General features: G+C 39.6%; 1 protein-coding gene across 2 annotated transcripts in view; it reads left to right on the forward strand.

Moving 5' to 3' along the window:
- The first annotated feature begins 391 nt into the window (after positions 1-391).
- Positions 392-24,582, forward strand: part of NRBF2 (nuclear receptor binding factor 2) — a 35,763-nt gene continuing 11,572 nt past the window's right edge. The window contains exons 1-3 of one of the 2 annotated variants that reach the window (XM_044239609.1): positions 392-628; positions 18,231-18,315; positions 22,697-22,737. In XM_044239609.1, the coding sequence (XP_044095544.1) occupies positions 599-628; positions 18,231-18,315; positions 22,697-22,737 (156 nt within the window). In that variant the 5' untranslated portion in view covers positions 392-598. The remainder of the gene's footprint in view (positions 629-18,230; positions 18,316-22,696; positions 22,738-24,582) is intronic. The other variant, XM_044239610.1, reaches the window with a different exon arrangement.

Below are 24,582 nucleotides of genomic sequence, written 5' to 3' on the forward strand. Positions count from 1 at the left end.
TTAATTAGTATGCTATCATCTAGAGGGCAGAGCCCTTTATGATTCTTTTGTCTCCCTCCAGGGGGAAGTCTACTCCAGCGAAAAAAATTAGATGCAAGAATAAAGGTGGGAACAGGAGAACAAGGGAAGACGTGGCAAAGCAGAGGGATTTGAGGAAAAGTCGTACGGAAGAAAATGAGAGAGGCCAAAAGCTAAGTCAGCCATCTTATTTAAATTTCAACAAGGCTGTCCACCCCCCCACGTGACGTCAGAGAAGGCGTCAGGAAGCTAAAGATACGCCTCTCGCGAGAGGAAAGACCGCCCATGCCCCACCTCCCCTGAACCCCACCCACTCCTCCCGCTCCCCACTCCCACCTTGAACCAGCCACGTGTGACGCCATGACGCGTGCGTGGCCGCGGCGCAGGGGGCGGGCCCGCGGCGCGCCACCGGAGGAGGAAGTGGTGCGGTTGTTGCTCCCTCTGCGCCCAGTGCTGTCTCCCGGGGCGCGGAGAGGGGCAGCTGTCGCCACCGCTGCGTCGCCCCCTCTACTACTCTTTCCCTCCATGTGCCCCGGCGCCGTCGCTCCCCTTCCTCAGGCCGCCGCTTACCCCGGGGTCTATGGAAGTAATGGAAGGACCCCTCAACCTGGTGAGTAGCCCACAGAGGGTCGTGTTCGCGCTCGGGAGCTTTTGCTTCAGGGATGCTGTTGTGTCTCCGGCGTGCTGCAGATCCTCCAGGCCGGCGGGGGTGGTCCTGAGGGGAAAAGGGGGAGAGCAGGCGTGGTCCCCCAGCGGCTCCGCGCAAGCAGTCCCAGACGTTGCCCTCTTCAGTATCCCGGGAAGCTATCAGGTCCCACTTCCTGCCTCCCTGGGACTCTCCCAGTCGCAGTGCCGTGAGCGAGGGGCTTCCACCAGCGGGGAAAGCCACCTCCTCTTCAGACTGGAGGAAGTGCCTCCAAGCGCCACGTAACCACCTCCCTGCAGCCTGGAGGGGCACTGACGCCGGCTGGGCAGCAGTGGTATGTAGCACGGTTTAACTTCCAACACATAGGGTCTGAAGTCTGAGCCTCCTTACTTTGGAGAGTTGGTGCAATAGCCCCTATTTTTTCCCCCATTTCCCCTCCACGCATTTCTCACCTACATTCAGATGCATAAACTGAGAATCTCCCCTCTCTAGTAAGTTAGAGACAGCTGGGTGGCGGGGGGGGGGGACAGGACCGCCCCTGTTTTTAGCTCCGTTTCATCACTTTAGACATCATGAAAATTCGGCAGTGTTTGTGCTTCTCAGGAAAAGCGTACATATAGGCTATTTAGTTATTTATGTTTTAAGGCATTTCAGATGTTCCATTAAAACAGCAGCGAGCAACACGAGTTCTTTTCTGAGTGATTACTGCATCTTTTGGTTGCCTAGAGCGTACCTATTTTGGATACTGAAGTCAGATTACTTAAGGTTGTAGATGGGGAACTTTTGGAGTCACACGTTTGCAGTTCATTTGCGATGGTGGGCGATGGTGGCATTGGAGAAAGGGAGGTGTGGAGAATTAGTTTCTGAGGTTGGAACTCTGAACCCTGGTGTGGTGGAAGAGCTCTAGGCTGCATTTAAACCATTCTGTAGAGAAGCAGTCGAGCTTGGTGGTTTGAGTATAGATTCTGAAGCTAGACTGCTTGGATTTCAGTTCTGCCTTCTGTTGCTTAATAGTTCTCTGACCTTGGGCAAATTAGTTGACCTTCCCCTGTTTCTGGTTTGTTGTGAGGATTAAAGGAGTAAAGAGGTGTAAACGGCTTAGAACAGCACCTTGTACCTAGTACAATGTAAGAGTTAGCTGTTACAGTAACCAGACCATAAGCTCTTAATTTAAAAACTCATTTGTGGGGCGCCTGGGTGGCTCAGTGGGTTAAAGCCTCTGCCTTCGGCTCAGGTCATGAGCTCGGGGTCCTGGGATCAAGCCCCACATCAGGCACTCTGCTCAGCAGGAATTTTGCTTCCCCCACCCCCAGCCCCCGCCGCCTTGCCTGCCTCTCTGCCTACTTGTGATCTCTGTCTGTCAAATTAAAAAACAAACAAACAAACAAAAAAACTTCAGTAAAAACTCATTTGTAAAATGAATGCTTGGACTTGATGTGCGTGAAAAGCCTAAGATTCTAGGATCTATAGGTGATGTTCCCAAATGACTGGTACCAGGTTAGCTGCTCTGAGAAGCACCTCCTAGTTTTAAGTTGAGCCTGCTCCCATTGGTTAAGAGTTGTTTACACTTAAAAGGAATTGGATGAGATTCGTGAGTTTTTTTTAAAAACCAGGGATACATCTTGCACTTTTCTGTATTTAAATTAGTGATGAATAGTTTAAGTGAAATATAATAAATGGCTCAGTACTGAAACTTCACGGGAATATTATTAGAAATAACCAGCAGTTTACAGAGTGCTTCAAAGTTCAAGTGTCCTTGCAAAATGACCATTGGTTCAGTTCCAGTTTGCTTCACTTTATTTGGCTACAGGCTGCAGCATAACTCCAGCCAGCGGCCGCACTCGTGTGTGGGCGCTTATAAGAAGACTGGAGCTGGGTGACAGTTGAAGATGAAGCAGCAGAATCACCAGTTTAGGAGAAATTAGTTAAATGGGGACAATAGTATTATCTTTCAATAGAGGAGAATTTTGGCAAGAACCTTGTCGAGCAGGCTAGCATAATTCCATTACCCAGCCGTAAGATGTTATGTGGACAAGTATCAGACCATTTGAGATTTGAAAGATCTGAATTGGAAGATAACAGATGAACAGAGATTAACATTTACTTGAATCATTTTAACTGCTAAATGCTAGTGAGAGGCCTCTGAATTTGTCACTCAGTTTTAAAAGATAGGTTTTTTTTTTTTAAATTACCACTTTTTTTTTTTTTTTATGTCAGCAGTTAACCAACTTAGTATCCAGTAGACTAAACCTGAGAAATAGTTCTCAGTGCTGTGATTTAATGAGTGCCTGTGAAAATCCCAGTAGTTCATATAGGATTTTCCTGTTTCCTTTTTTCTTTTTTTTTTAATATTTTATTTATTTATCTGATAGAGATCACAAGTAGGCAGAGAGGCAGGTAGAGAGGGAGAGAGGGAAGCAGGCTGCCCGCTGAGCAGGGAGCCCGATGTGGGACTCGATTCGAGGACCCTGAGATCATGACCTGAGCCGAAGGCAGAGGCTTAACCTACTGAGCCACCCAGGTGCCCTATAAAGGATTTTTCTAATGACATTATAGTATAGTCTAGATTTGTTGTATAAGGACGTATTACAGTACCTAGATTTATAATTATTTGTCCTCAGAGTATCCTTGGTATTGAGGAAGAACTGGTTCCCAGTTTTACATAAAAATAAGCCTAGACTGATAGAAATAAAGTAATTACATAGATTGTGGGTCACAAGTTACTTTAATAATCATGACCTTTTCTAACAGTAGTTCTGAATTAATGTACAGTACTCACCATTTTCATTCATTGTGAGCTTTATATATATTGGACTGTGGATTCTATGTCATCTAGTGCTTTTGCTTTAGTATGGATTCTCTTACGTCAGGTTTGCAGTAAGGGCCTTATGTGCTTACTTCCTGGCAGTAGATATTTTAAAATACAGGAGACTGGTCCAAAAATAGTCATTTTAATATATAATACAGATACTGTGTTCTAGTTCTCTGGTTTTTGAAATTGGTTAAAAGAAAAACTAAATCCAATATCCATTGTTGGGTGCAGAGGAATAACTAGTCTTTGGACTGAACAAGTTTGGTTTCATCAGTTTTTTCTTTTTGTCAATCTTTAATATAGAAAAATTATAGCTTATAAAGTTAACTTAGTGTATATTTAGGCATTTCTTTCCGTTTAATTTTGTCGTAGTGAGTGCTGGTAGCAAACATCAGAACTTGCGTGAGATAATTTGTAGTTCTTTGATTTGTTTACTGCCTATTTGGGAAGTGATGTCAGACCTTAATTTACACATGACTGTTGCTCATGCTTTGTTTACCTACTCTGCAAACTCTTAAGGACAGGGTCCATGTGACTGTGTGGCTGCAGTTGTATGGGTTTGGCTCTATTAAGTGCTGAGAATGTTTTGTTGAGTAACTGAGCTTCCCTCTGGAGTGGTCATTTCTCCTGTAAGACAAGGAATCAGATATCATGGTCCAGAGAACAGCCTTGCACATACCAGGAGCCTTTATAATTATCCGATGTTACTTAATGGTGACAGTAAAATGTTTAAGGTAAAAAACCGCCTGTTTTGAACCACTTTCTTGTTGCCCTAAAAAATTTCAAGCAAGGTTCATCCTCACAGCTATGTTGGGCTCACTGGAAGCACTCTGGGGAAAGGTAGGAGAGCGCGAAGACTTACCTCAAAATTACTAAGTGCTAGGGTTGGCATCTGGCACTTTACATATATAGTTGACCTTGAACAATGTAGGGATTAAGGGTGCCGGCCTCCTGTGTGGTCAAAAACTCCATGTATAACTTCTGACTCCCCATAGACTTTTTTTATGATGTATACTGACAATTTTTATTTGAGTGTACTACCTTAACCGTAAGTTTCTGTATGTTCCTTTATTATTTTCCACGTTTTCCGTATATTCAATAATAATCATAAGTAATTTTTTAAAATGTTTATTTATGGGATGCCTGGGTGGCTCAGTGGGTTAAGGCCTCTGCCTTTGGCTCAGGTCATGATCCAGATTCCTGGGATTGAGCCTCCCATGGGGCTCTCTGCTCGGTGGGGAGCCTGCTTCCCCCTGCCTTCTCTCTCTCCCTGCCTTGCTGCCTACTTGTGATCTCTGTCAGATGAATAAATAAAATTTTTTTAAAAATAGGTTTTTTTAATTTGGGGAGGTGGGGGAGGGGCAGTGGAAGAGGGAGAGAGACTCTCAAGCAGACTCTGCTGAACACAGAGCCTGATGTGGGACTCAGTCCAACGACCCTGAGATCATAGCTGAAATCAAGAGTCCAGTGTTGGGGCGCCTGGGTGGCTCAGTGGGTTAAGCCACTGCCTTCGGCTCAGGTCGTGATCTCAGGGTCCTGGGATCGAGTCCCGCATCGGGCTCTCTGCTCAGCGGGGAGCCTGCTTCCTCCTCTCTCTCTCTGCCTGCCTCTCTGCCTACTTGTGATCTCTCTCTGTCAAATAAATAAATAAAAAATCTTTATAAAAAAAAAAAAGATAAGAGTCCAGTGTTGAACCAGCTGAGTCACCCAGGCACCTTCCCCCCGCATAAAGAATATTATTAATAAATAAGAACATAATTTAAAAATGCCTCTATTATTTTACCAGTATTTACCTAAACTTAAATATTTGTTTCCATGACCCTAATAGTCTTATTTATAAATGTTTCAAGTTTTTATTTAGATTCTAGTTAACATACAGTGTAATACTAGTTTCAGGAGTAGAAATTAGTAATTTGTCACATGTAACACCCAGTGCTCAGTCACAAGTACTAATACTCTGTCACCCATTTAGTTTAAACCCTCTGCCCCACCTACCCTTCAGCAACTCTATTTCTGTAGTTAAGAATCTTGTATGGTTTGCTTCTCTCCGTCCCCCTCTCTTTTTTTTCTTTCCCTTATGTTCATCTGTTTTTTTTTTTTTTAATCAAATTCCACATATGAGTGAAACCATATATTTGTCTTTGACTTCATTTAGCATGATACTCTCCAGTTCCATCCACTACATTGCAAGTGGCAAGATTTCATTCTTTTTGATAACTAATATTCCATTGTAAATATGTACCACATCTTCTCTATCCATTCACTGGTTGATGGACATTTGGGCTCTCTCCATAATTTGGCTATTGTGATAATGTTGCTATAAATATTGGGATGCACGTGTTCCTTTGAATCACTGTTTTTGTATCCTTTGGAAAAATTCCTAGTAGTGCAATTGCTGGGTCATAGGGTAGTCTTTATTTTTAACTTTTTGAGGAGCCTCCATACTGTTTTCCAGAGTGGCTGCACCAGTTTGCATTCCCACCAGTAGTGTAAGAGGATTCCCCTTTCTGCTCATCCTCACCAGTAACTGTTGTTTCCTGACTTGTTATTTTAACCATTCTGACAGGTGTGAGGTGATATCTCATTGTAGTTTTGATTTGTATTTCCCTGATAATGAGTTATGTTGAGCATCTTTTCATGTGTCTGCTGGCCATCTGGATGTCGTCTTTGGAAGAATGTCTATTCATATCTTCTGCATACTTCTTTACTGGGTTATTTGTTTTGGGGATGTTGATTTTGATAAGTTCTTTATAGATTTTGGACTAACCCTTCCTCAGATCATTTGCAGATATCTTCTCCCGTTCTGAAGGTTGCCTTTTAGTTTTGTTGATTGTTTCCTTGAAGTCCCAGTAGTTCATATTTGCTTTTGTTTCCCTTGCCTCTGGAGATGTATCTAGTAAGAAGTTGCTATGACTAATGTTAGAGGGGTTCTCCTCTAGGATTTTGATAGTTTTTTTATGTCACATTTAGGTCTTCCATCCATTTTGAATTTATTTTTGTGTATGGTGTAAGGAAGTGATCCAGTTTCATTCTTTTGAATGTTGCTGTCCAGTTTTCCCAACTCCCTAAAGACTTAACTACTCCTAGCCTGTTGATTAGCACATATTTTGTATATATATTATGTACCATTTTCTTATTATAAACTAGAGAAAAAATATTAAAATCATAAGGAATGTACTTTACGATACTACACTGTATTTACTGAAAAAAAATCCATTATAAGTGGACCTGTGCAGTTTGAACCCCTGTTGTTCAAGGGTCAACTGTATTATTTATCTTCTTAGTAGCTGTATATTTTGCCATTTTACAGATGAAGATACTGAAATGCAGAGTAAATGGTGATAGTAGGATTTGAAAGCAAGATTCTAATTAAAATAGTGATCTTAGTATTAGATCAGTGTTTGCCCATTTGTTTTTTTTATTTTTATTTTTTTAAGATTTTATTTATTTATTTGACAGAGAGAGAGATCACAAGTAGGCAGAGAGGCAGGCAGAGAGAGGGGGGAAAGCAGGCTCCCCGCTGAGCAGAGACAGCCCCATGCAATGCCAGGCTTGATCCCAGGACCCTCAGACCATGAACTGAGCTGAAGGCAGAGGCTTAACCCACTGAGTGCCCTGCATGCCGCTCATTTGTTTTGACTGATCTGCAGTGAGATTTTTATGTAATGACCAGGACACATACACATATATCTGTATTACTGCAGAGCTGCCACATTATGCATATGCCTCTTGAAATTGTGGGAAATACAGGGGCTTTCATAAATTTCACCCAAAACAAAACTCTAATATTTACTATTGCAGTATTTTTAAAAAACTAACGTTTGCTGTTACTGTGTAATACTTCATATTAGGTTTTTAAAGCTCTAATACTTCCTATTAGAGCTTAAATATTTACTCTAATATTAGGTTTTTTAAATGCTGGTTTTGACCCACTAAATTGATTTCACAACTTATTGGGGGATTGTATCTTATAGTGTGTCTTCACAGATGGTGGCAGTTCTGAAGAAAAGTAAGCTACACTGGCAATGAAGTAGCAGAAAAGATGCAGCAGAGCTGCATGTGGGAGAAATTGATCATTACAGTTAAAATCAAAAACAGGTCTTGGACTTCTCTAACACTTGAGCAGTTATCTTTAGTTACATTACGTTAGTTTGATGGGTCAGTTCAGTACTTTACTGTTAGGAGGTACTACTTTTCTGTGGGAGACTTACAGTGAATTTCTTGGGGAAGGGAGGAGAGTGAATGTGGCTTCTCTTTTGCTCTCTATTGAAGACCCTGCCACAAGGTTCAGAAGGACATTACATTTTCCTCTACCTTTTTGGTATTGTGTTTGTTATGGTGTTCTCTTCATGTCATCTTTATGTACAGCTTTCCCCAAGGACACAGAAATAAATACATGAAAAGTAATAGAAAGTAAAACTCTTTTCCTTTGGGAAAAAAAGACAATATTGAGTCTGTATTTTTATTTTTATTATTCTTTTTATTTTTTTAAAGATTTTATTTATTTATTTGACAGAGAGAGAGTGATCCTAAGTAGTCAGAGGCAGGCAGAGAGAGAGGGAGAAGCAGGCTCCCCGTTGAGCAGACAGCCTGATGCGGGGCTCGATCCCAGGATCCTGGGATCATGACCTGAGCCGAAGGCAGAGGCTTAACCCACTGAGCCACCCAGGTGCCCCTGAGTCTGTATTTTTAAAGCAGTATGTGGAAGTAGGAAGTACTTCTTGGTGGGGGCAGTCACTAAATAATTTAGTTGTGGTTAGGATTTTCACTGGTTGCAGGTGATGAAAGCCACTTCAGATTAGCGAATGCCAAAAGCGATAATTTATTGAGAAGGATAATGTATTGGAATCACAAGAATGGTGCAGGAAGGCCAGGGCTACAATGTAGGTGGGTCTAAGAACTTGGGGGACCTGAGGCTCAAAGTTAATCAGATTCTCCCTCTGCCTCTTCAGGCTTGACTGCTTTACTTCTCTCCGCAGACTTACATTATTTGATTAATTCCTGAATATCACATTAGTTAAAACCACTTAAAACTTTCTTGACAGATGCTCTGTTCCTAAGCTTGAAAATCTAGTGGAAGAGATTCTTTATGTGTCCAGAGGACAAGGTAATATAAGATCATGGGAACTTCATAAGAGTCCTGTTGATTACCTAGGAAGAAGAGCAGTTCACAGAAGGAGTTATGTGTGAAGTTATTTGTGAAGCATTAGCTGTTTCTAACAAAGATTCAGCAAGGGAGGAATTTGTACAGGACACACAGTAAGACATTACTAAATCTGGAGCTCTTTTACTTTTTATAAATGTTTTAGAACATTTGTAGTATTGGGCTTTCATTTGTATTGAAGACAGAATAGGAACATTTCTGGTTAAAATGCCCGAGAGATTGGTTGTTGGATGAAATAGTGAATGAAGTGCACCAAGGACCAATTCTTTCTTTGTATATATGTGTATACATATGTATAGTTATTTTTAGATTTTGAAGATTTTATTCATTTATTTGACACAGAAATCACAAGTAGGCAGAGAGGCAGGCAGAGAGAGAGGGGGAAGCAGGCTCTCTACCAAGCAGAGAGCCCGATGCGGGACTCGATCCCAGGACCCTGAGATCATGACCAGAGCTGAAGGCAGAAGCTTAACCCACTGAGCCACCCAGGCGCCCTATTTTTAGATTTTGATGCAGAGTTTTATTCTGATATTTTTCTGAAATACAGTAATGTTCTGTCAGCATTTACCAGTCTCCCATCCTTCTGTGCAACTTAGCATTCATTCCCTTATCCAGCTAACCAACAACTCTGAGTAATTACTGTTTCCTGAGGTACTGTTCTGGACCTCAAGGATTCAACAGTGAAGAGGACAAGGTCCCAGTTGTTACAACCTTTGTCCCGTGTCTTCAGTTTTCTTTTCATCTATTGCATCCTCATTCCGTATTTTCTATAATCTCTAAAGCATAGTTACTTTAAGTTCCTCAATATTAATTCCAGCATATGGACTATCTCTGGGTCTGTTTCCGATGTCTCTCTCTTCATTACCAGTCACTTTTTCCTGCTTCACATGCTTAGTAAGTTTATTGTATGTCATGCTTTGTGGATGATGTGTTGTCAAGACTGAAATAGGAGTCTTCCTCTAAAGAGTATTTCATGCTGGTTGGCAGTTAAAATACTGGCACATCACCATGATCTAGTCTAAACTTGGTTTTTAGGCTTTGTTAGGGTGCGCCCATTTTAGTTTTACCCTTAATGCCTAGAGTGGGATCCTTAACCCATAGCGCTAACAGAACTGAAAGCCCTGGTGTTCACCAAGGTTACTGTAGTCTGTCCAGCCTAAACAGCAACCTGTCTCCCCAACACTGCGTGGCTTCTGAAATGTCTATGCAGCGTCTGCTAGGTCTCCTGGAGTTATTCCTTGTGCATATGCAGTTTAGGCATGGGCTAAGGACCTGGAAGGATTTTTTTAATGCCTGTTCTTAGGTTGTTTTCTTCACTGCAGTTTCCTCCAATCCTGGACCCTCCTCAAATTCCAGTCTTTTGACTCTAGTCCTCATTCTACCTTCCCAGTTAGATACTGCCTTCTGCTTCGGTTTTATTTTTCTACGTTATGTTTTGGAAAGTGATCTCAGGAAGCAAGCCAGGTGAATGTAGGTCTCACCGTGTGCTTATCCTTTTCTTGAAAATGTGGCCTTCTGTTAACTTTTTTGTTCAGTGTCTGTAAACTGTTGTTTTTATATATTGTAGCCAGCTTTGTAATTGTCTACAGCTGGTGGTAAGCCAATGCCATCTACTGCCTTACAGCTGGGTTATAAATCTAAATCTCCGTGAGAATTCAAGAGGTTCTCAACAAAATTACACCAGTTTATTGTAAGCCTAAATGCCAGAAAGTACTTTAGTATGAGATTGTAGTATCATGAAGTCTAATATCCAGTACTCAATGACAGTATCACAGCCTCATGAGGATTGGCCAGTTACTGCTTTCCCTATTTAAACATCGGTTTCTAGGCGTGCTTGGTCAGCTTAATCAGTAGTGCATGTGATTTTTGATCTCGGGTTGTGAGTTGAAGCCCCACATTGGGTGCAGAGTTTACATTAAAAAAAAAAAAAACTTCTAATAGAGTTTGAGGCAGCTTACAATTAAAGATGAAGATGCCATATATTAGTATATGCGTTATACAGCAAAGTATTCCAAGATTTAGGAGCTCAAAATAACACACATTTGTTTTCTTACAATTTCTGTGAGGCAGGAATAAGGGCACGGCTTAGGTGGGTCCTTTGCTACAGGGTTTCAAGAATGATGTCAAGGTATCATCTGGGGTTGCAGTTCTATTTGAAGGTTCCACTGGGGCAGGATCTACTTCCAAGCTCACTCACATGGTTGATGGTAGGATTTAATTCCTTGAAGGCTCTGTGATCAGCTTTTGGATACAGTTCCTTGCTGGCTGTTGGCAAACTACCCTCATTTTTTTCCGTGTGAGCCTTTCCATAGGGCAGTTCACAACAGGACTGTTGGCTTCATTAAAGTGAGCATGGGAGAGAAAATGCTACCAAGATGGAAGAGGCAGTCTTTTGTAAACTAACTCTCTGAATCAACAAAGAATATCAAAAAATACAATTCTTTGGGACTATATCAAACTAATAAGCTGTACAACAAAGGAAATCATTGACAAAATGAATGGGAGAAAATATTTGCAAATTATACATCTGATAAAGTGTTACTGCCTAAAATATATAAGGAATTCATATAACTCAATAGCAGAAAATCAAACATCCAATTAAAAAATGGGCTGAGGATCTGAATAGATAGGCATTATTCCTTTTTTTAAAAGATTTTATTTATTTATTAGAAAAAGAAAGAGCATGAGTGGAGGAGGCAACAAATGGAAAAGCAGGATACCCTGCTGAGTAGGGAGCCCAACTTGGGACTCAATCCCAGGACCCTAGGATCATGACCTGAGCTGAAGGCAGACACTTAACCGACTGAGTCACCAAAATGCTCCAAATAGACATTTTTCCATAGGAGACATGCAGATGGAGAATTGGTACAGGATAAAATACTTAACATCACTGATATCAGGGAGATAGATGCACATCAAAACCACAGTGAGATACCATTTCACCCATATTAGAATGGCTAATATAAAAAAGACTAGAAATGACAGTTGTTGGCTAGGATGTAAAGAGAAGAGAACCCTTGTGCACTATTGCTGGGAATGCAAATTGGAACAGCCACTATGGAAAGCAGTATGGAAGTTCCTCAAAAAAAAGTAAGAATGGACCTACCTTATGATCCAACAGTTCCACTTCTGGGTGTTTGAAGAAAATGAAAACACTAAATTGAAAATTTATATGGACCCTATGTTCTTTGAAGCATTACTTATAATAGCCAAGATATGGAAACAACCTAAGTTTCCCTTCCTGGATGAATGGATAAAGATGTGGTATTTATACAGTGGGATATTATTCAGACACATACACACACACACGATAAAATCTTCTCATTTATGGCAAAATGAATGGACATAGAGGACATTATGTGATATGAAGTAAGAGAAAGACGTGTGATTTTACTTACGTATGGAACTTAAAAGGCAAAAAAACCCATAAAACAAAAAACAAGCTCATAAAGCAGATTGGTATTTGCCTTAGGTGATGGTGAGGGGTGGTCAGAATAGATGGAGGAGGTCAGAAATACACACTTGTGCTTATAAATAAATCCTAGGATAGAATGTATAGCATGGTGACTGTTGCTGATAATACTGTTTGTGTATTTGAAAGTTGCAAAGATAGTATATCTTAAAAATCTCCATCTGAAGAAAAAGGTTTTGGGGCATCTGGATGGCTCAGTTGGCTAAGTGACTATTGATTTTGGCTCAGATCATGATCTCAGGGTCATGAGATTAAGCCCCACGTTGAGCCTGCTTAAGATTCTCTCTCCCTCAGCTCACTACCTCTTAAAAAAAATAAAAAAGTTTTTTTGTAATAATGTAAGGTGTGTGATGTTAAACAGACTTACTGTGATCATTTTGCAGTATACACAAATATCAAATCATGTACATCTGAAACTAGGATAATGTTACATGTCAACTATACTTGAATTAAAAAAGAAAATAGCCTATGGGAAGCAGCTACTAATGATTAGTTAGCTGTTAGAATGAAAAAGATAATTAGGACAGAAAACACTGATTTTTATTTTGAAGTATAGTTGACATAGTGTTATATATTAGTTTCAGGTGAACAATGTAGTGATTTAATAATTCTGTATATTACACAGTGCTCACCAAAGTTACCATATGTTACTAAGTGTTATTGATTATATTCCCTGTGCTGCACTTTTCATCTCTGTTACTTATTTATTTATTTATTTATTTCTTCTTTTTTATTGAGGTATAATTGACACACAATATATTAGTTTCATGTATACACCATACTGGTTTGATATTTTAAGCATTACAAGTTGATCCTCACAAGTCTTGTTATCCGTTAATTATTTTGTAAGTGGAAGTTTGTATCTCTTAACCCCTTAACACCTATTTGGTTCATCAACCCACCCCTCTTCCGTCTGACAACCACCAAGTTCTCTGTGTTTGTTTCTGTTTCGTTGTTTTGGAGAACACTGATTTTTATGAAAGATTTATACACTTACAAGAAATCTGGAGGGTTAAAACAGACAAAAAATTGAGCTCATTTACCAGCAAGGGAGATGAAAATGGGTTAATGGAGCTGAAGGTCTTTTTTTTTTTTTTTTTTTAAATTTTATTTATTTATTTGACAGAGAGAGAAATCTCAAGTAGGCAGAGAGGAGGCAGGCAGAGAGAAGGGAGAAGCAGGCTCCCTGCTGAGCAGAGAGCCCGGCGTGGGGCTTGATCCCAGGACCCTGAGACCATGACCCTAGCCGAAGGCAGAGGCCCAGCCCACTGAGCCACCCAAGTGCCCCATGGAGTTGAAGGTCTTGAACAGTGTTACATTGCCTTTTCTGCCTAACAGTTTCCTGGCCAGTATTGATACTTTGAGAAAAAGATAAATAAAATTTAAGTTTAATTTGTTTGTTCAGTAGCCAAAATAGATGCATTCTTACTTTAAACATTTTTTGGATTACTAGTGAATCCACTCATAAAGACCTGGAGTGTCTTTTATCCTTTCTTAATGAATATGAAATAATGAGTTAAATTAAAGCCTTTTCCGTAAACCAGTGCATCTTGAAATACTTGGCAAAAAAACCCCAAGTTATCAGAATTAAAATCTATCACTGCCTAGACTACTTTTAGAATCTCTCAACAAATATTTCCATTTCAGTTGCTTCTCGTTCCTGTTTTATTTTGAATTACCAGAGAAACTTTATTTATAGACTTAGTATGTTTAATGGCTGTGATTCTGCCAAGAAGAGTATTTAAAGAGATACATTTTAGGGGCACCTGGGTGGCTCAGTGGGTTAAAGCCTCTACCTTCGGCTCAGGTCATAGTCCCTGGGATCCTGGGTCCTGGGATCGAGCCCTGCAGTGGGCTGTCTGCTTAGCAGGGAGCCTGCTTTCCTCCTCCCTCTCTGCCTGCCTCTCTGCCTACTTGTGATCTCTGTCAAATAAATAAATAAAATCTTTAAAAAAAAAGAGATCAATTTTAAATTGAAGGGATCTTTAAAAATTTTTTTTTAAATATATTTTTAAAGGTTTTATTTATTTATTTGACAGAGAGAGTGAGCACAAGCAGATAGAGTGGCTGGCAGAGGGAGAAGCAGGCTCCCTGCTGAGCAAGGAGCCCGATGTGGGACTCGATCCCAGGAGGCTGGGATCATGACCTGAGCTGAAGGCAGCTGCTTAACCAACTGAGCCACCCAGGCGTCCCTAAAAATTGTTTTAAAGTAAGAAGTATTGGGGTGCCCGGGTGGCTTAGTTGGTTAAGCATCTGACTGTTGATCTCAGGGTCATGAGTTCAAGCCCCATGATGGATCCTACTTAAACAAAAAAGGAAGTATCAATAATAATAATAATGATAAATAAATAAAAATAAGTATTACCAAAATAAATTTACTGTAATACTGTCACTTGAAAAAAAAATAAGTTTAGTCTCTCCAACTACAATGTGAACTTGATGGCAAGTACCACCAAGGAAGGGTTCTGTGGTCTTTTAACTAGTTTAATTTTAACAATACTCTCATTTTAGAGATGGAAAAACTCAGGCAGAAAGTTAAGAAAGTGAATTTCATGTGTCTAGTAATTGTTCAAGCTGAGATTTGAATCTAGGCAGTCAGTTCTGTACAGAGTCTGGGCTTGCTAGGTGTCTAACAAGAACTTAGTAGGAGCTGTTTTTTTTTTTTGTTTTGTTTTTGTTTTTGTTAATAGGGAATTTGATTGCTGTGGTGTCAGATAACCTAGAGTAGGTGTGTGTTTTATTTATTTATTTAAAGATTTTATTTATTTGACAGAGAGATCACGAGTAGGCAGAGGCAGGCAGAGAGAGGCGGGGGTGGGGGGGGCGGAGGGAAGCCGACTTCCTTTTTGAGCAGAGAGCCTGATGTGGGGCTTGATCCCAGGACCGGGAGATCATGACCTGAGCTGAAGGCAGAGGCTTAATTCACTGAGCCACCCAGGTGCCTGGGTGTGTGTTTTTAAATGAGCTGTAACTCCTGAATTGGCAGAGTGATCAGAGATTGGACTTTACATGGGGAGGTTTTAGTGAATGTAGGAGGGGTTAAGAGATCCTGTTTTCACCACTTGAGGACTTTTTGTCTCTTTGGTGTTCAAGAAGCAATTTTTTCTGTTACTTTGGAGCTTGAAGTTGAATTAGGAAGTTTCATAAGTATAGTACAACATAGAAAGTGGTTAATGTCATCAGAGACAAAGATCATAGAGACATGGTGTCAGAGTGAGGTGACCTAGAGCGTCCCATACCTGCTTCTCAGTGTGTCCAGGAGTCAGGTGTGCTTCACCTGCACCTGCTCTAGACCAGTGGAATTAGTCTGTGTTTTAACCAGATCCCCAGGTGATTTGTATTCCATTAAAACTTAAAGCATCAATCTGTTCCATGTCTATCACTTCACAGAGCCTGAAGGATGATGTAATTTAACTAGTTAGTGGTAAAACCAAGACTTGAGCCCAGAGCCCTGGGTTCATGGTAGGGGTGGATCTGCACTTGCCATGCATAGTTAGGAGGTACTTTGAAATTTCAGAGCAGGTTTGTCTCTTACGTATGGCTTCTTGCAAAGCTCAGAAAGGTTAAGGCACTTACAAATGGACCCCTTTCTTTGTTTTTCATTTACTGCCTGGACTTAGAGTCTTGTGCCACTTGCTTTAACTAAATTATCAGAACACATAGAGAAATTGTGTTGATTATAGCTTAGCTTTCTTCATGTAGATTCTTTGCCCAAAAGATCTGTACCACTTCTGGGTACTATAAAATACTCCTGGTTTAGAGCACATTTTTTTTTTGCTCAGCTTAGCCATTTCTTTTACCTGTTATTATTTTCAGGAATAAATTGAGAGTTAGGAGGAAAGTTTTATTATTTGAGGAATAAAGTCTCTGAAACAGTTGAAATGAACCATCGTGCCTTTAAAGAGTGTTACTGGGTCTTCCTTACAAAAATAGAAGGGAAAATGTAAACAGCAAGCATTGCTGAGTGCTGTTTTCTACTTTTGTTTTCACCTCTGTTTTACATTGAGTATGACTTGCAAACATGCCCAGAATATTTCTAATCTCAGTTGCAAAACCGAATTCTCTGAAGTATTTTTATGAGGCATCTGTGGCACAGTTTTTTTTTTTAATTTTATTTTTTAAAAAGATTTTATTTATTTATTTGACAGAGAGAGAAAGAGAGAGAGAGAGTGTGTGTGTGTGTGTGTGTGTGTGTGTGAGAGAGAAGCAGCACAAGCAGAGGGAGTGGGAGAGGCTTGCCGCTGAGCAGGGAGCCCGATTCAGGGCTCGATCCCAGGACCCCGGCATCGTGACCGAGCCGAAGGCAGTTTCTTAACGACTGAGCCACCCAGGTGCCCCTGTGGCACAGTTTTTGAGAAGCATTCAAGATAAATCACTTTACATCTGACAGAACAGATTTGCTTTTTGTCTTCTTAAAACATTGAGGGAAAGGGGCACCTGACTGGCTCTGTTGGAAGAGCATGTGATTGTTGATCTCCGGGTTGTGAGTTCAAGCCGCACATTGGGTATAGACATTACTAAAGAAATGAAGTTGAACAATTTTTTTTTAAAAATTGTGGTTAAGTACACATAGCATATAATTTACTCTATCATTTTTTACTCTCTTTTATCATCTTATAAGTACAAAGTATAGTAGCACGTATATTCACTTGTTGTGCAGCAGGTCTCCAGAACTTTTCACCTTGCAAAACTGAAACTCTACACCTTCAACAACTGCTCAATTTTCTCTTCTGCCACCCTCAGCAACCATTTCACTTTGTTTTTATGAGTTTGACAGCATTAGATACTCACATAAATGGGATCATACAGTATTTGTCTTTTTGTAACTGTTTATTTTATATTTTATTATTAGCATAATGTCCTCGTTGTATCATGTGTCAGAATTTACTTCCTTTGCAAGGCTGAATACGAATTCCTGTGTATGTGTGTATGTATGTATGTATGTGTACACACATGCATGGATGTCGCATTTTGTTCCTCATTGATCTATTGATGCACATTTGGGTTGATTCCACCTTTTGACTATTCTGGTTAATGCTGCTGTGAATGTGTGTGTAGAGTGCTTTTCACTTTTTTTTTTTCCCAAGAAGCTTTGCTAAATCATTTGTTTGTTAATGTGAGAAAAACTACAGTAGTTAGAAGAATTGCATTGATATTTCTGTCTGTCTTCTTGCCTGCTAATATATAACCTTAGGTAAGATATGTGGCCCTTGGGAGTCTGCTGGGCCTTCTTGGGTCAGAAAGGGAGTCTTGCAAAGTTGCAGGAATTTTTTTTTTTTTTTTAATTTTATTTATTTATTCATGAGAGAGAGAGGCAGAGGGCGAAGAAGGCCTCCCAGGGAGCAGGGAGCTGGGAGCCAGATGCGGGACTCATCCCAGGACTCTGGAATCATTATCTGAAAGGAAGGCGGACACTTAAACAACTGAACCACCCAGGCACCCATTTGTAGGAATTCTTGAAGTGTAGCACAGATTCAGAGAGGCCATTGACTACTTACTAATCCATTTTCCTTTACATTTCCTTTAGTCATTTGCTTTCGGGAGTTCTGAGTTTATCTTTGTTGTTTTGGTCAGTGGTTCTTGAGAAAGAAATCACTGTAATATTAAATATTTGTATAGTTAATTCTTCAGCTGTACAGTGTACAAGTTTTTATCTTAAAAACAAATAGTCACTGTAATGTTGGAAGGGAAGAATGAGTTGATATAAGAGAAGCTTGACTTTTCTGTAAGTAGTTTCCTGATTATAGCTTGAATGATACAAAGTAGTGAAAGATCTTCAAGATGATTTTTGTTTTGAAAGGAGATTGTTAAAAATCAAGTAAATACACATTTTAGATAACAATCTGTGATTGAACTCTTCATTAATCTCTGAATAGTGGAAAAATGTGAGTCACTGAAGGAATTAAGTGCCTGGTGTGAAACTTAATGGTTTGTGGGTAGAGTTGAGAAAAGTTGCCAGTCCTTTCAGCTCAAGGAGCTATCCACTAGATTTCTCACCAATATAGCCGTAGTGGTTTGCTATATGGCAAAAAAGGGTATCATTTATCTTGTCAAAAAAATTTTTTTTAAGTCAAGTCTTTTTATAATTCAGAGGAATTTCGGAATGTTTGTCTTCTAGGCTCATCAACAGAGCAGACGAGCAGATCGTTTATTAGCTGCAGGGAAATACGAAGAGGCTATTTCTTGTCACAAAAAGGCTTCCGGTGAGTATTTTTCTAAAGAAATACTGAGTCTAAAACTGGAGGGCAGTTTCTTTTCTCCAGCATCTCTCAACAGTATATTCAGAACGAAAGTCACAATAGTAAAGATGTGTTGTTGCCCTGCATATACAGGGTTGACACTACTGGCCCATGAGAACATTGGTTTGGATTACTTTTCCAGTGAGTATGTTGGATTTCCCAGTTCTTCCTAATCTCGTCTTCCTAAACCATGAGGGTTCCATATGCCATACTATTGGTTAATGACTCTGGACACCGGTTTCTGAATCCAAAGGTTCCCTTTTGTTTGTTATTTTGTGAGTCAAGTGATAAAATTTATTAAGTGAAGACACAGAAAAAGCTTTCAAGAGTGAGAGGGGTCCTGACAGGGTTGCCCTGAATCCAAAGATTCCTAAAGGTAAATGTGCTTGCAAGGAGTCTACCTGTTTATCTTAGTTGTTAGGGAAAACGGATTTCAAATAGTTAGCTGTTTTGGGGTATGAAAGAAATAACTGAATTAATTTTAACCAATCAGTTTTCACTGAATTTCTGTTTTCTAAGATGCTGATGACACTCTTTCTTTAGCTTCTTTCTGAGTATTTCATCTGTACATTCATGCCTATGGTATTTGCTGCTGATTGCTTTCTTTTCAGTGTGAAATTTAGGATTAATAACTTTTCATCAAACAGTTATTTTATCCCAGTCAGTTGTACAGTTCAGCATATGTTGAACTCAGAAAAAGATCTTTGGGGTCTGTTTTGTAAAGACTGGTTTCTCTTGGCTGGTTAACAAACCTAGAAGCTTTGGGGAGGGAGTGTTCTACTCATGCTGCATTCAAAATAGGCCACCTTTCTTAGAGAAAGTCCTGTAGTCTTTCTGGTGGAGGAAGACACTTTTTTTTTTCCTTTCAGGCTGCTGTGTTGATTAAAGCCATGTTGTTTCTTGGCAGAGTGTACCCCTCCAGTGTTGCCTTAGTGCTAGACCACACAGTGGACTCTGGTTTGAATAAGTTCTTTTATGTCATTGATTTTTGCCTACACACCTATGATTTTCAGAGAAAATTTCAGGCCTTGTTTTTAAAGAATAAGTTTTGCCACTGAAGTGTATTCCTTCAGCAGTAGGGCTGATTGCATAATACATACCCTGTAAGTGTTTGTTAATGAATTTTTATGGTGAGTTTTATGGAGAGCTTTTATACAAAATTAAACTTGGCAGCTAGTACTCTTTAAATCTTTCATAAACCATATTTTGTTGTGAATCAAATTGTTAAATTTATAGTCACCTCACAGAAAAGACAATGTACTACACTGTTTTTAAAAAAAAAAAAAAAAAATGTTGTATGTGGTATGCCTGGGTGGCCCAGTTGGTTAAGTATTTGCCTTCGGCTTAAGCCATGTGGGATTGAGCCCTGCATTGGGCTCCCTGCTCAGCGTGCTCTTCTCTTCTCCCACAGCTTGTGCGTGCTCTCTCTCTGTCAAATGAATAAGTAAAATATTATTTTAAAATGTTGCAGATGAATGCCACTGACATAAATACCTTTGATTAAATAACCCACAGTGGTTGTGGTTACATGTATATAAAATACAATACAGTGGAGTGACCAGCATATGTTGTGCATTGAGCAGTAGGAGATTCTGAGTATATAAAAGGTAGAAAGGTCTCCTTCGTTCCTAACCTACATCCCTGTCTTTATCTGAGAAGTTAAGACTGATGTTGGGCTTTACACGCCTCTCTCTACTTTCTCAGTATCTGCATTCTTGCGACATCTCAAGGAGTAGTAGAAAAGATAAAAGCAGCCTTTTGAATCCCATTAGCTCTAATTAGGGAGGTAGAATTTTTTTTTTTTAAAGATTTTATTTATTTATTTGTCAGAGAGAGCGAGTGAGAGCGAGCACAGGCAGAGAGTGGCAGGCAGAGTCAGAGGGAGAAGCAGGCTCCTATGTGGGACTCCATCCCAGTATGCTGGGATCATGACCTGAGCCGAAGGCAGCTGCCTAACCGACTGAGCCACCCAGGTGTCCCTAGGGAGGTAGAATTTAAGTATGATTAGTTAATCCTGCTGAACTGATTCGATTTGGAGTTCAGACTTGGTTAAAAATAGCCTTGCTTGTTTTAGAGTGGAGTTGTGAATGTAATGCTAATTTGAAAATTGATGTGGTTAAGGGTGCCTGGGTGGCTTAGTCGGTTAGAATTCTTGGCTTGTAGTCTTACGCAGTCCACTTCCCTAAGTGGGTTTTGTTTTTTTCATAAATAATGGAAAGGGCAAATTTTATTTATAAATAAATTTATATTTTGTTTTTAAGTGAACTCTACACCGAACATGGGACTGTAGCTTAAAATCCTGAGATGAAGAGTCAAAAATTCTACTGACTGAGCCAGCCAAGTACACCTTAAAACCCAAATTTTATTTTATTTTTTAATTTTATTCGAAGATTTTATTTATTTGTGTGTGAGAGAGAGAGAGAGCACAAGTGAGCACAAGCCGGGGGAAAGCAGGGAGAGGGAAAAGCAGGCCTCCCGCCGAGCAAGGAGCCCGATGTGGGACCCTCTCTCAAGACCCCGGGATGCGACCTGAGCTGAAGGCAGTTGCTCAACTGACTGAACCACACAGGTGTCCTAAGACCCAGCTTTAAATTGAAGCATGGGACATTCTTTAAGTGACAGTATGACTTTTGTTGATTCTTTTGCACTTTGGAAACTCAGTGTCTTTGGGTATCCTCTGCTGTCATGTTACAGTTTCAAGGTTCTACAGGGGTGGTCCAGTTGGTCTAAGCTTGGTTTTTAGAAACTTCCATTTGTTTATAAAGTGAATTTAAAGCAAACTGTAGTTCGCATAGGGACTCAAATGTTTGCAGACATAATAGTAAGTTTAGGGAAGTTCATCCACACTGTATCAGACTAGTAGATGAAATGTCTTAACACCCTTAAACATGAAGAAAAAAGAAACAGTCTATATGCAGCTATTCAGACTTACTATAGGAATAAAAGGCAGAAAAGTTGAGGATAAAAATGTTAAGTATGGCTATAGCAAAGGCTACAGAACCAACTGTTTTCTGTTGGGGAGAGACCATCCAGTTAATTCTTTATCATAAAGACTGGCGGAACCTGATAGACAATGAAATCATTAAAATATTTGAATTAAGACGAAAGAAACATTGCATTGTAGTATCTGCAAGAGGCAAAAAGGAACTTAATGTAGGGATGAGAGATACTGGAAATTTCGTTTATAGTAAGCAAGAAATAAACAAAATGGAGACTGTGTGTGATTTATTATTATAATACTTGTCATTTATACTGTTTTGTTCCAGATAGTATATAAAAGGCCTTGAGAGGAATACAGCAAAATAAAAAATGTAATTAAAAATAAGCAGATGAAGGGTGCCTGGGTGGCTCAGTGGGTTAAACCTTTGCCTTCGGCTCAGGTCATGATCTCGGGGTCCTGGGATCGAGTCCTGCATCGGGCTCTCTGCTCAGCAGGGAGCCTGCTTCCCTCTCTCTCTCTGCCTGCCTCTCCATCTACTTGTGATTTCTCTCTGTCAAATAAATACATAAAATCTTTAAAAAAAAAAAAGCAGATGAGGAATCCACAGAAGGATAAAGCAAGGAGTGCCTGGAAGCATAGTTCGCAAAATGCACCATGAGTTCTTGCTTATTTGATAGAAGGAGAACTTGGCTTTGAGCTTTCTAGAAGATATCTGAGAGAGGAAAACTAGGGATTTTTACAGTTACTTTTTACATCCAAGTCAATTAAGTCACCCAGGAATTGATCCTAAGGTCAGAGAGAAGTTGATTGAATTACTGACCACTTATGGTCTTCATAAAAGACGACATACTATCCTCAGCAACTTGCTTACAATAAATAAGTCAACAAGTTCTTACGGCTCTTAACTACCTGATTCATGGTAGGTTGATGGGATAGCTCAGAAGTAATTCAATACAAGAAGTTCTGTAGGAGGCCAAAATGATATAATCCAGATATTCATGTGGGTAAAAAGACACTATTAACCAGTTTTTTGATATTTTTGTGATCAAAATAAGTAATAGGGTTTTGATAGGTTCTTGTTTCATTTTAATCCTTCGTGATTCTGTATTTCTGATTAGGCTATCTGTACTTTCTTAATTATGAAGTCTAGAAGGATTTTGAAGAACAGACCCCTCAGGATGGGTAGAGAGTATCTACAGTTGGTTACCACTTCTTGGAGAAGTTAAGAATCCTGTCTTCAAATCCCCACCCTGTTTCTTTCTAGGAACAGGATAACTCTTTAGCAGAATTGCTTCTAAAACCAGTTCTTTTTGTCATAAGAGTACTTAAGCTCTTCCTTTGGCCTATTGATTATAAGATTATGACACTCATATTAATACGCCTTTTTTTTTTTTTTTAAACCAGCATACCTTTCTGAAGCCATGAAGCTCACACAGTCTGAGCAGGTGAGATAGTTTCTTAATATTTTTGTGGTAAGGGTTAGAAGGATTTTCTTGTGGGGACTTGAACTGTATATAAAATAAAATACTGTGCCCCTCTCAGAACACTGTTGTCCAAAATACGTTTAAGATGGAAAAGAGAAGAGTACTTCAGAAATTAAAACTCAGTGAACTGCTGTCAGTGTCCCAGACATGGCATGCAGAAACTTCTGTTTTCTCTTTGTTACTCCTAGATCTCGGGTCACTAAATGTGTTCCCTAGAGACTTCTGGGGCCTTTCCTGAGTATTGACTCATGGAGAGTAATCAGGTCTGGTCAAGCGGAAACCAGTTGGCCTCCCCTTTGCATGCCAAAAATAATTTAAATCTGAATTTGTCTTTTACTGAATTCCTAAGCAGTTCTGGTACCTTTAAATTTTGTTTCACTAATGGCTTTAAATTCTGTGTGTGGGGAGGGCCTACCTAGGTTTTGAAAATACCTTTATCCAAAGATGATTTTCTGATCATAAAAGTGGCAGGGTACATAGGAGGTACTCAGTAGTGTTTGTCGAATTGAATTAAGGAGATCCTTTCTGTAAGAGGATATCAGTGGGCAGGGAAAAAATATCACTTTCTCAGACTGAACCAAGAGAACCTAAAAGTTATGTTCTATTCTATGCTCTTCCCTTCGAATGTATAGAACTGCTCATGTTAGCCATGTAATATAAACATACACTGAGCCTCCTTAACCCCATTAATAAAAAGGGATTTTAGTTGGGGCGCCTAGGTGGCTCAGTCAGTTAAGTGTCTGACTTTTTTTTTTTTTTTTTTTTTTTAAAGATTTTATTTATTTGTCAGCACAAGCAAGGGGGAGCAGCAAGCAGAAGAAGCAGATTCCCTTTTGAGCAAGGAGCCTGACCTGGGACTCGATCCCAGGACCCCAGGATCATGACCTGAGCCAGAGGCAGACACTTTAACCTACTAAGCCATCCAGGTGTCCCTGAAGGCCTGACTGTTGATTTCAGCTCAAGTCATGCTCTCAGGGTCTTGGGATTGAGCCTCACTGTGGGCTCTGCACTCAGCCTGAAATCTGCTTAGAGATGCTCTCTCTCCTTCTCCTCCTTCCCCCCCGCTCTCTAAATCTCTCTCTCTCTAATAAATAAAATAAATCTCTGAAAAGATCTTAACTAGTTGTAGAATGAATGTTTAAAGAGGAAAGTTTTCTAATTTTACGCTAAGTACAAATGGCGTTTCAGAGAGGTTGGGCCATTCAAAAAAAGTCTTACTCAGTGTGTTGATTTGGAAAGGATTTCTGACTTTCTGAATGAATGGGGTTTTGTTTATGAATTTAAAAAAATAACTTATCTAAGGTAGAAAGGCCCAATTATTTTGTTTTTGCTTTTTTGTTTAAAAAATTTTTAAACCTAGCAGAATAGAACTCTCATTGAATCACATTATCATTATTTTTTAGACCATTGTTTTTCTCACTTAGAACTTTTTAAAAGCACCCAGTAAATACTGTTAACAGAATACCAGATAGTATTTTAAACAAAATATTAAAGCTTTTTTTGGTATACTCTACTGTGAATATGTTACCTTTACAAATAGAAAATTGTTAGATTTTCCACAAATACTCATTGACAAAAAAACACAGTATAGAAAATGTGGAAAATACATACTGTTGAGTCTTGAACAACTTGAGGCTTAGCTGTGCCAGCTTCCTTAACTAGTAGAAAATCTGCCTGTAGCTTTTGCTCCCCCTACCCCCCACGCCAAACTTAATTACTAATAGTCTGCTGTTGACCAGAAACCTTAACGATAACATAAACAGTTATTTGCACATACTGTGTATGTTGTGTAATTATATACTGTAT

This window comes from Neovison vison, chromosome 2 (genome assembly GCF_020171115.1).
Source record: "Neovison vison isolate M4711 chromosome 2, ASM_NN_V1, whole genome shotgun sequence".
In the NCBI taxonomy this organism is placed as follows: domain Eukaryota; kingdom Metazoa; phylum Chordata; class Mammalia; order Carnivora; family Mustelidae; genus Neogale; species Neogale vison.